Below are 11916 nucleotides of genomic sequence, written 5' to 3'. Positions count from 1 at the left end.
AGACGGGCGCCATCCTGCATTCCAGGGAGAGCTGGCTCCCTGACAAAGGAGCCTGGGCTGGAGGCTGGCACGAGGCCCATGAGCTTTTCAAGGGGTGCAGATTCCTCCCCAAGGGACCTTCAACCCCAAGCTTCCTAAAGGAAACACTGACAAGGGGGAGGGCCCGGCTGTCCCTTTTCGTACCAGGGACACTTCTTTTCCTCCTTTTCAGTGTCTATTTACCCATGCAGGGGCCAGCAGCCGGGTGTCCGGCCAGCCCTGCTGTAGCACCCATGGGCCCGAGCGGAGCACATGGGGCACAGGTGCCAACTGGGAAGGTGGGTGCTCAGGGCACAGAGGGTCCTGGTTCCGGGCCCAGGCCTGCTGCTTCCCCAGCCAGTGATGCCACCCCAAGCGCCCGACATCCTGGAGCCTCAGTGCCCGCGAAAGGGCTGTGCAGACAGTTCCTTCCTCTGTGGCCAGAAGGGCAGAACCGCAGGGGGCGCTGGCGAGTCCAGCCTTCCGTCATCGCTGCTTCGGCCTAGAACGCACTTAAGGGGCAGTGGGGCACACGGGGCTGCAGACAGGCTGCCACTCAGCATGGGGTGGGAGGGGAGGAGGTGCCACGGCACGTTTGGGGAGCAGCGTGGGCAGCAGGAACAGGGCACCCTAGGCCAGGCTGGGACCCTCCAAGGTGGGCGGGAAGGAGGTCTGGGTCCATTGCGGTCACCTTCCTGGTCAGAGATGCCACCTTGACACATAAGAATCCATCTCTCTGGCTTCTTGGGGTTCCAAGGGCTGAGGCCGGGGCTGGTCAGGCTGGGATGCGGGTGGAGGGGGGTTGGGACCCCAGGCTGGAAGGTGGACCCTAAAGTTCTCCCCCCAAGGAGGCTGGAGTCCCACACCAGCTGGGGGCAGAGCTGGGAGGCAGACTGTCTGAGGACAGAAAGAAGCCTGTCCCCAGGCTTCTCCCCTGTCAGTGAGCTGGAGACACGAGGAGCCGTCTCCTGGCGCTGCTGCGAGGTGCAGAAGGGGCAGCCCAGGCTGGGTAGGGCCCTGGAACCCCTTGGTAAATGCAGCTCCCCAGGCTCCCTCCTGGGGCCCCGATGCAGGGGGTCTGAGAATCAGACAGCCTGGTGCTGGGGGCCGCCCTGAGGCCCCCCGCCCCCAGACCAGCTGCTCCCTGCTGGCGGGGTGCACACAGCAGGTGCTCATTACCTGTTGGAGGCGTGGAAACATGCAGACGGGTGGGCGGGCCGTGGGGACCGCCGTCAGATGTGGGGGACTGTGTGGGAGCGCCCGGCCTCTTCAGCCCTGGGGTCACGGCAGACAGGGGTCCGGGCCGTCAGCCAGGAGGCCCCGCTGCAGGCGTCACGTTCTAATGTAGACAGATGGCCAGGCCGCTCGGAGGAGCCGGGCTGCCGGGAGGAGGAACGAGGTGATTGAGGGTCATTCGGGCCCAAGGGGACTGATTGATGTGGACAGACAGCCCGAGGGCCGGCCGCCCTGCCGGCCAGGCTCCGTCCCACTCTGTCAGACGCTGGTCCCATGGCTGGGTCGGGCTGACTCAGGGATGCGGTGGCTCTCGGGGCCCATAATGCCGCCTCCTACCCACATGTCCCCAAGGAGCTGGGAAGGACGCCAGCCCTGCCCACCCATCCCCTGCTGCCCTCAGCGCTCCTGTTCCGGCCACACGGGGGTCACCTTCCCGGCCCGGAGGGAAGCGAGGTCCGCCCAGCCTGCTCCCTGAGCGCCCCCAGGACTGTCTCCTCCTTGTCCGTCAGGCCTGGGAGCCCCAGGCCCCGCCCTGCTCACCCCGGGGTCCCGCACAGCCTGGATCCTGCCCGGGCTTATCACGGGAACCTCCCCACTGGGTGGGCTCCGGGGGGCGTGGCCAAGGCTGCCCTCCCCCCCCCTTCCTGGATTACAGCCACCGTGGGCCTGGGGCCGGGGGTTGGGGCCTCTGCTGCTTCCCTGGGCAGGAGGCCCCCAGGGACCCTGGGCAAGGGGCAGGGGCGGATTTTGAGGCTTCCTCGGGTGCCCCCGCCCCACTCCCACTGAGGCAATGGGGGTGGTGTCAGTGGTTTTGAAGCGAGGGTTCCATGTCACCGGCAGGTTCCTCAGCCGACCCCGTGACGCGTGTGCCTGTGAGTCACCCGGGGAAGGCGGACGCGGAGGAGTAAGGGCCAGCAGGGCTGACGAGGGCCCGTGGACTGTGGCAGAGGCGGGGTCAGGGGGTCGGGGACCCCGGGTGAGCGGGGCAGCCTGTTTCCTCATTGGTGAAAGGAACCGGCCCCTCCTTGTGGAACAGACATGGGAACAGAGGCCCAGAGGGGCTACCGTGTGGTCCCACCCCTGAGAGAGGGCAGCGGCTGCTGCTCGTCCCTTCCCCGTGCCCCAGGCCCCTCCTCGCCGGGCCCCTTGGCCTCACTGGCTTCACCAGGAAGGGGTGGGGTAGAAGGGCCCCCGCCCAGCCCCCGGACCCCCTGAAGGGGCCCTCCCTGTCTCTGGGCTCCCGTGAGCTCAGCTGAAGCCTGTTGACACGGCGTGTCCTCTGCGTGGCCACGCGGGGACAGGGAGCACAAACCTGCCCAGGATGGGCCACTTGCTTTGGAAGCATCTGAAATGTAACTTAGTGTCTGAAAACGTGGCTTTCTGAGTGCACACAAAGGAAAGGGGGACGCTGTGTGCAGGGACATGGCCGCAGCCGTGCGTGTGCGCGTGAATGGCCCTGGGAGCTCCCGTGCTGCCGTCTTTGCACCGCAGCAGCTGGCGACACCAGGGCCCGGGCGGGATGCTCGCCCACCTGCCGGCAGCGATGACCTCGTGGGGTTAGGCAGAGACTTCACGCTGTGCTTTGTATCTTTCATGTTATTTAAATTTTTCACGAGAGAACGAACCGCTTTTATAATAAAAGATAAAGGTTTTGCATCTTGAAATCCGACGCACACACAGCAAGCTGGACGGGCGGGGGCACTGGGTGGGGACCGGGTCCAGGAGCCCCTTCTGCCCCTGTTCCCCCCGGTTCCAGTTCTCCCTCCAAGGGGCTGAGCCCACATTCCCGGAGGGGCGAAGGAACGGGCGGCAGACATGTACTGAGCAGGGAAGGGCAAATGCAGAGTCGTCTGCAGGCTGGAGCCCAGGGCAGGTGCCGTGGGCGTCCTTGGCCGTGGCCGCTCCCTTGGGGCAGGCGCCTCCCTCAAAGTTTCCTGTAGCTTCAACATTTCCAGGTTTGGCCGATGGTGCAGTGTTTTGGGGCGGGCGCATCTCCCGTTGACAAGTCACACACTCAAACGCCTTGAGGGGACTGGGCCGGCCCCATGTTCTCCCAGGGACCCTCTGGGCGAGCTCGTGGCCCCCACAGGAGGCCCTGTCATCCTTGGCACAGGGTCCCCCCTGGGGTGGGGCTCGAGTTAGGAAGGCGAGGGCCTCCCCCTAGACGTTTCAAGCGCAGCCAGACTCTTGTCCCCTTTGTCCCCAGAGCAGCTCTGCCGACGGAGGTGGGGGCAGGGCGCCGGCCCCACTGCTGCCCAGCAGGGCGTGATGACTCCTGGATGGTGTCCCCTCAGGGGGAGGACGTGGCGTCCCGGAGGGGCCTGAGGCTGACGTCCTCGGAGCTCCTGCTGCTGGATGTGACCGGAAACCTCCGAGGGGACCCAGAGAGCTTCGGGACAAAGAGCCTCCTGTGGGGGGTGGGGTGGGGAGTTCCACGCCACTGCGGTGCCACTGCCAGCGCACAGGCCCGCAGCCCGGACCCCGGACGCACTGTGCGGACAGATGGCCTGGGGGCCAGAGACGGAAGTCAGAGGCCGGGAGGCCAGGGACAGCCTCGTGTCCACCGTCACGGTGCTGGAGGTCCTTCCAGAGGGAAGAAATACTCCCCAACATGCCGCAGCTGCCGGGTGAGGCCAAAAGGCAAGCTGCTGGGGTGGAAGGAGCCCACGGCCGGCCTTCTCTCCCACGGGGTGCGGAAGCTACAGACTGGCTGGAACACCAGGATGCTGGAAAATCCAGCAGGCGGGTTTGGAGGGAGTTAAAACAGCCTTCACCGCCCGTGGGACCTTCTGGGTTGTCTCCCGTCTTTGTTCCCCAGCTCGGGGCCCCCACTTACAATCGGCAACGCATCCCCCCTGGACCACCAGCCCACAAGGACTTGGACCCTGGGTGTCTACATGGGAGGCCATCCTGGGAAGGGTTTGGATGGCGCTGCCCGGGGCCCTGGGAGTCAGGGTGGGGCAAGATCCGTGGGTTGACCTCACCCACTGGGGCGGGGCACTGGCCATGCAGCCTCTGTAAGGGTGGTATCAGTTCGTGGGCGACGCCCCCTCCCAGCTCGGTGAAAATGGAGCCTGAAGAAGCCAGGGACCCCCTTTGCAGCCCCTTCTGGGCAGCCCCGAGTGGCCGGTGGCTCAGGAGGAGTGTCTGTGGGTCTCAGGGGCAATGGGGCGGAGGTGGAGCCTGCGTCCTTAAACTGATGGGGCGGACGCTGGCTACACCTACTGAGCAGAGGGTCGCTCTGGGAGTTTTGCTCAGGTGGGATATTAGGAGGCAGGACCCTGGAAAGTGCTCACCCTCCAGAGACAGGGGTGCTGAGCAGTGAGGGGGGGTGGGATGGCGCCCTCTCTTGGGGTGGGGGGGTGGAGGATGCAGGCTCCGTGCTCTCTCGCCTCTCCCTGGGCTGAGCCCACGCCAAGATGCACCCGCCCCAACCTTGCGACTCCTTCTTTGCGGGAACTTCCGTGTGGTCACCTGCCTCCAGGGGGCTCTGCCGTCTGCCCTCCCTCTGCCCAGGGTAGGGGGAGAGGGGGGATTGCTGAGCTGGGCAGGTGGCCGCAGATCTGAGGCCATGAGTGTCACGTGGGGGACACCACAGTGGCCCCTTGCTGGGTGCCCTGCTGCAGCGGGGACCAGCCTCGGGGTCTGCCCTCAGGGGTGCCAGGCCTGAGTGTCCTGGTTACCTGCTCGGAGCCCAGCTCCAGGTGCGCCCCAGGGAAGAGGGCCCAGCGCCCCTCCAGCAAGTTCTGGTGCAGGAGGGGGAAGGGCGCGGGTCAGCTCGTTCCTTAGACTTTCGAGTACCTTTGAAGCAGCAGGCCCTGTGGCCCCCACATAAGCAGAGGCCGGGGATGGAGGGCGGGGGTTGACTATTTGGCGGAACTGGCCCTGCAAACAGTTGCAGGGTGTGCCTCTCATTTCACCCCGTCCCACTGGCATCAGGAGAGGCAGCCCAGGCTCTGCTGTCCGGCGGCCCAGAGCTGGGGACCAAGAGCCCCGCCTGGGGAGCAGGACCCGTGTGTGCACCCCGGAGCCGGGGTTGTGGGGAGCCCCTCCCGCGTATCCCCGGCCTGGCCAGTGCCCGGCAGCCTCTGGACTCAGTGGCTGACCCCGGGGGCACAGAGTGAGGCCTGAGCCCTTGTCTGGGCTGCACACAGAGAATGGGCAGCCTTCAGAGTCAGGAAGGAGGCGGGTGCAGCCTGGGTGCGAGTGAGGCTGGGATGTGTCTGCGTGTGGGTGTGTGTGTGTGTGCGCACACGTACACTCACGGGGGGCTCCCGGGTGGGCGTGGAGCTGCCGCCTCCCTCACGCCTGCTCCCTCTGCCCCTCCTCACCCCCCCCACTGGCTCCAGCCTACCCCCTGCTCTGTTCTCCCTCAAAAATTCAGCCTGGATGTGGTTTCCATTGGTTTCTGATAAAAATCAGAATTCAAATAATTGTGGGAAGCGGCAGAGGGCAGGGGGAGGGGAGGAAAGGAGGGGTGGGGAGGGAGGGGGAAGGGAGAGAGAGGGCGGGGGGAGAGATGGAAGGGGCGTCGAGGGGGAGGGAGGGTGGGGGGGAGGGGGAGGGGGAGGGGAAGGGAGGGAGGCAGCTTTCCCTGGACTCAGACTCCTGCAGGCAGCCACTGGCTGTTTCGCTCTTCAAATGTATTTAAAAATGTATGGAATTCTCTCCAAAGCCCTCCTGTTGCTTAGCGACAGCGACGACAGGGACGGGCCAGAGGGGCCTTGCTGCGGGAGTGTGGTTCTCCCCTGTCTGGGGCTGGAAGAGGGACCAGCGCTCAGAGAGCCTGTAGGCGGCAGGGCGGGGGCCTCAGAGCTCTGGCCTCACGGGATGGCGCCTTGAGGTGCGGCTGTGGTTTGGGACTTCCTGCCACGGTCCCCAAAGATTTCTCTCCTGGGCTGGCCTGAAATCCCACGGTTAGAGCTTCATTCCTTTGGATAGTCTTATAAACCGCCAGTGTACCTACTGGGGCTTGCCCATGAATCCCTTATGCCTCAGGGTGAGTGGGAGTCCCTTCCTTGCTGATGGGGGGGCGGTGACTCCGAAGGCCTTGGGCCTCGCACCTCAGGCCTGTGCCAATCAGGATGGGGCAGCTTCGAGGAAGCCAGGCCTTGTGGGGACCCTGGCAGGTGGGGAAGTGGGGGGCGGGGGGAAGCCTGCAACCTGGAAAGGTGCTTTCCTTATGTCCCCCGGCTGGATCCACCACGGACACTGCTGCGTCGAGATGGGGCGGGGGAAGGAGGGGGCCGTGACGCCTCTCCTGCTGGTGGGAGATTCCAGACAGGGCCGCTGGGTGGGAGGACAGGCTGACGGCCCTCCCTGGCCCGGCTCCCCACCTGTTGGCCTCCGGGGCCCTTCAGCTCCTTGGGCTGGTGGGAGGGGACGCCCCAGAGTCACAGGACCCTGGTCCCCACCTTCACTGGGCCTTGCCCGTGCCTAGGCCACAGATCAGGACCCTGAGCCCTGGGACCCCGAGTCCTGCACCAGCTGCTTCTCAAAGCTCAGGGGGGCAGGGCCTGAGCTGGCGCATCCTGCCCGGTCCCCGGGAAACGGGGCAGAGCGCATGCGTGTTGGCAAAGGGGCCGGGAGAGGGCTGTCTGCTGAGTGACGGCTGCACGCGGCCCGTGGCCTCCTGGGGAGCCGGGTCCAGTCGCCTTTATTCCTTTACTGAGTGTCGCTGCGGGACGTGTGCGCCGCTGGGGTCAGTGTACATCACGGGGTTTCGGCATCACTGCTGACCAGCCACACGGGCGCTGGACCCTGAGACCAGACACACACGGCACACAGAGCCGGCCTCTGGGGTTCCAGGGAGATGCAGCCAGAGCTGGGGAGGCTTGGGGGGGTCCGGCAGGGCGTAGACATGGGTCCCCACTGATGTGAAGTGGGCCGACAGGAGGGTCTGGGTGGCGGGCATCTCGCCCCACGTCCACTCTGCCCCCACCTCCGGGGCCGCCACGTCCAGGCCTGGCTGAGTGGGTGTAGTGACCACGCCTACATCTCGGGCGCCTGGGGAAACCGAGGCGCGTGGGAATCGCACTGTGCCCGGGGTCCAGGGATGGCAGGGCGGTCCTGAGGGCCAGGGCTGGCTGACCTCAGCCTCTCCGCTGGGCTCCTGCTCTCCCACCCAGAGCCGAAGCTCATGGGGAGCTCTGAGTGACCTCAGCCCCGTGCTGCAGCCACGGGGTCAGGGTCAGACTGCCTGCCCCGTTCTTGGTGAACAGCCTGGAGGAGGACTTTGGGGATGCAAGTCACATAGTGTTCACATCAGGGCCCAGATCCGAAGTGACCATGGACCACGGATGCTGTAGCATCCTGGGTGGGGGACTGAGTCCTGGCCGACCCCAGACTAGGCCCAGGTCATCGCCATCCACGCAGGTCCTCTGCCCGTCTGCCCGCCTGTCTCCCTTCTGGCGGGCTTGCCCCAGGCCCAGGGAGGACCTGCTTAAAAGGTCTGCGTCTCACTTCTGGCTCCGGCCACGCAGTGTCGCAGCTGGTCTGGGGCAGCTCCCCAGGGACCTGCCTTCCCGGGGCCATCCTGTCTGGAGACCAGCCCCCAGAGTTCAAGGGGGCATCTGCCCTTCTGGGTGCCCAGAGTGCCTCCTTCTCGCCTGCAGCCCAGGCCCCACAGCTGGCATCTCTCGTGACTCCCCTCTACTGCAGGGCATCCACTGCAGCGGCAGGAGCTCAGCCGGACAGGGGGAGTGAGAGCACGTGGGATGTCACTGGTCTGGCCACCGGGACCCCGCTGACCTGGCCTTGTGTCCGCAGAGCCGGGATGGAGGGCTTCTCGGCCGAACGGCCCTGCAGTGGCATCTGTGCAGAGCCTGGCTGCCTTGGCCTGGGGAGGAGTGGCGGGGAGGGGGCGGCCCGGGGCCGGGCTGACCCCTCACTGTCCTCTTGCCACATCAAAGCTTCCTAGGACCTGCCCTGGCAGAGCTGGAGAGCGGCCCACGGGGTCCTGAGTGCCTGGAGGCGCGACGGAGGCCCTCTGGTGCCAGGACAGCAGGGTCCTGCCGGCTGGCCTCCACCCAGCGCCGGCTCCCAGGGTCGCCCCCTCCTGACGGCTGCCCGGCTGCCCAGGGCCCGGCCCGACCTGCTGCTTTCAGTCCTTTTCTGTCTAAACATCCATTAGTCTGAGAACAAAGACGACTGCCTTTCACCTGACACTGAGTTCTCCCCATTAAGGCCCTTTTCGGTCTGGGAGGCTCGAGCTGTCTCTGGCTTTCAAAGGGGAGAGCGAGGCGGGCGCAGGGGAGGTGAGGGGGGGGAGAGAGGAGCAGCTCCCAGGACGGCTGGAGGCCAGCGGCAGCCCCTCTCTGAGTGCCCCCCCACCCTAGTACAGCGTTTCCCGGGTGACGTTGCTGGAGAAGGTGTGGTTGCTGGACACGCTGTTGGTCTTCCTGGAGAGGGCTGGCCTCTTCCTCCGGCGCCCCCACAGGGGACAGAGGCAGGCCAGGGTGGCCAGGAAGGCCTGGCGGAAGCTGGCGGAGACGAGGTTGTAGAGCACCGGGTTGATGGCGGAGCTGACGTAGAAGAGCGCGTTGCTGAGCATGTAGAAGTAGTGGTAGAAGTCGAAGAGGAACCTGCGCGGGCGGGACGGGGCGCTCAGCCGCGGCGGCGGGGTGGCGGCGGCTCGGAGCCCCGGCCACAGGCGACGTGGCCTTTTTGGACCCGGGGCTCCGGCTTCCCTGGAGAAGGGGGACGCTCAGCCCACACTCCCGCCTGGCCCGGGTCGGCGGAGCGGAGCTGCGGCCGCCCTCCCTCCAAGGGCCGCAGGCCTCGGCCAGAGCTTGGCCTGGATGGGGCAGCCAAGGCAGGGACCCCCTCCACACCCCCCAGACAGCTGTGCCCCTCATCCACAGCTTGTTTGCCTTCGTGCCCCAGGACGTCGCTCCTTCCCCAGGCAGCCCTGAGTTTCAGGACCCCTCCCCCTTTTAGGGTCGCACCTGTGGCATATGGAGGTTCCCAGGCTAAGGGTCTAATCAGAGCTACAGCTGCCAGCCTACACCACAGCCACAGCCACGCCAGATCTGAGCCACATCTGGGACCTACAGCACGGCTCGCGGTAACACCGGATCCTTAACCCACTGAGGAAGGCCAGGGACGGAGCCCGCATCCTCATGGATGCTAGCTGGGCTGGTTTCTGCTGAGCCATAGCGGGAGCTCCCAGAAACCATTTTGGGTTGTTCTCCCGCCTGTGACATCTCCTTATATCCATCCTGGACCTGCCCTCCCCAACACTCCCCGCTGCTAGGAAGGTCCCTCAGCCCTTGGACCCGGTGGCCTGCACGCAGAGCTGCTCACATAGCCGGGCTCAGGCTGCCACTGCAGGGCGCCCACGGGCCGGGGCCGTGTCCATACATGGCACGGCCTCACTGTCACGCATCGGCACGCGTGTGTGTGACGCTCTCGAGCCCCGGGGGTCCTTCCGGCAATTCCTACAGGCGGGGGTGGTCCAGGGGCCCCGACAGCTGCCAGCCCTCCCCCCACACCCAGCCCTCACTGTCCCCCTCCAGACGGCCCCCTACCTGCCTGTGTGGATCCTCCTCGGACCTGCTTTCCTGGTGCAGCCTCCGGGGGTGTCTGACCCTCTCTGGCCTCGCCCCTGCCTCCCGTCGCAGGCTCGCCCGAGGGCCACCGGATGCGCCCCCACCCCCCACCCCCGCCGGTGCCGGGGAGCATGGCGCGGCTCGAGCCCCCACCCGGGCTCCATACTCACGGGGTCCACTGCTCGTCGGAAATGTAGCAGAACATGAGGCGCCGCGCGTGGTAGGGCAGCCAGCAGACCACGAAGGCGATGACCACGGCACCTGCAACACGGGGGAGGGGAGGCCCGGGGACACCGTGAGGACGACGGCGCTGCTCAAAGCGACCTACATGTGCCGCGCAGCATCGAGCGGCGTCCTGGGGACGGTTTTCCCCCCAGAAATAGAAGAATTCATTTGGAATGTCCAGGGAGCCTGAAGACCCCCCAAAACAGTCCTGAGAAAGAAGAGCATGGGCGGGGGGGCTCCCACTGCCAGACTTCGGAAGCCGCCACAAAGCTGCAGCCGCTCAGCCTGGAGCCGCCTAAGGCAGACGCACAGACCCTGGCCTAAAGGGAGGACCTAGAAATAGTACCCTGTCAGGCGATTTTCCCGGGGTGCCAAGGCCATTCGGGGGGAGGGGCTGTCTTTTCGACAAACGTCCTGGCAAGACTGCCTGCAGAAGAAAAGAGGACGCCAGACCCTCAGCCGCTGCAAGAAGGACCTCAAAATGGACAAAGATCCAAAGAGACGAGCTAAGAGCACACAACTCCTGGAAGAAAATAGAGCCCCAAACTTCCTAACGTTTAATTTTTTTTTTTTTTTTTTGGTCTTTTTAGGGCTGCACTATCAGCATATAGAAGGCTAGGGATCAAATTGGAGCTGCAGCTGCCGGCCTGCATCACAGTCGCAGCAGCGCGGGATCCTTAACCCACAGAGCGAGGCCAGGGATCCAACCCTCTTCCTCATGGACACCAGTTGGGTCTGTTACCGCTGAGCCACGACGGGAACTCCCATAACGTTTAAATCTGAAAACAGTTTCTTGGATCTGGCACCAAATGCACAGACAACGAAAGAGTAAGTAAACCGTTGGGATCACTAGACATGAAGAGCCACAATTAACAGAGTGAAAAGCCGACCTACAGGACGGGAGAAAAGGTTTGCCCCTCATATGCCTCCCTCATCAGGGCTTAATATTCTGGAGAAGCAGGGAACTAAAACTCAACGACCAAAATCAAACAGCCCAATTCAAAAACAGATGGGGGGCGTTCCTGTTGTGGCTCAGCGGAAACGGATTTGACTGGTATCCATGAGGACGCAGGGTCGATCCCTGGCCTTGCTCAGTGGGTTAAGGATCCAGTGCTGCCATGAGCTGAGGCGTAGGGGACAGACTGGGCTCGGGTCTGGTGTTGCTGTGGCTGTGGCGTAGGCCAGTGGCTACAGATCCAGTTGGACCCCTAGCCTGGGAACCTCCATATGCCGTAAGTGCAGCCTTAAAAAGGCAAAATAAAAAACCAAAACCAAACCAGGCAGAGGGCTGGACAGATGTTTCTCTGAAGAAGACGCATGAATGGCCAATACGCACATGGAAAGATGCTCAACATCACTGATGGCTGGGGAAGCCCAGGTCAAGTGCAGTCAGGTACCACTTCATGCGCAGCAGGATGGCTACAATCCCCCCAAAAAACACCCAGAAAGTGGTCGTTTGGGGGAGGGGATCTGGAGAAATCGAAATACTTGTGAAATATTGGCGGGAGTGTAAAATGGTGCAGCCACTTCAGAAAAACAGCATGGCTGTTTTAAAATATTCTTTAACTCAAAATATTAAAAATGGAATTTACATATGATTCAGCAACTCTCCTCGTGGGGAAGGGCCCCCCCCAGAGAATTGAAAGCAGGAACTCAGACACCAGGATCTCACAGCAGCGCTATGCACGGAGCTGCAAGAGCCCACCTGTCCATCAGAGGATGATGGACCGACAAGATGAGCTGCCTCCACACAGCGGAATATTACTCAGCCTTGAAAAGGAAGGAAATTCTGACACAGGCTATGACACAGATGGGCCTTAAGGACCCTATGCCGTGTGCACAAACCAGTCGCAAAAGCCCCCAGGACAGTGGGATTCCCGTAGAGGCG

The 11916-nt window shown here is 64.1% G+C and overlaps 1 protein-coding gene across 1 annotated transcript in view; it reads right to left on the bottom strand.

The window, feature by feature from the left end:
• Nucleotides 2836-11916, bottom strand: part of NTSR1 (neurotensin receptor 1) — a 48699-nt gene continuing 39618 nt past the window's right edge. Inside the window, exons 3-4 of the mRNA XM_021078238.1 lie at nt 9974-10064; nt 2836-8837 (exon numbers count right to left, since the gene is read on the bottom strand). Coding sequence (XP_020933897.1) covers nt 8588-8837; nt 9974-10064 — 341 coding nt within the window. The 3' untranslated portion in view covers nt 2836-8587. The remainder of the gene's footprint in view (nt 8838-9973; nt 10065-11916) is intronic.

Source organism: Sus scrofa, chromosome 17 (assembly GCF_000003025.6).
Source record: "Sus scrofa isolate TJ Tabasco breed Duroc chromosome 17, Sscrofa11.1, whole genome shotgun sequence".
Taxonomy (NCBI): Eukaryota; Metazoa; Chordata; class Mammalia; order Artiodactyla; family Suidae; genus Sus; species Sus scrofa.
Note: the sequence above shows the minus strand (reverse complement) of the source record. Positions and strands in the feature narration are given on the sequence as shown.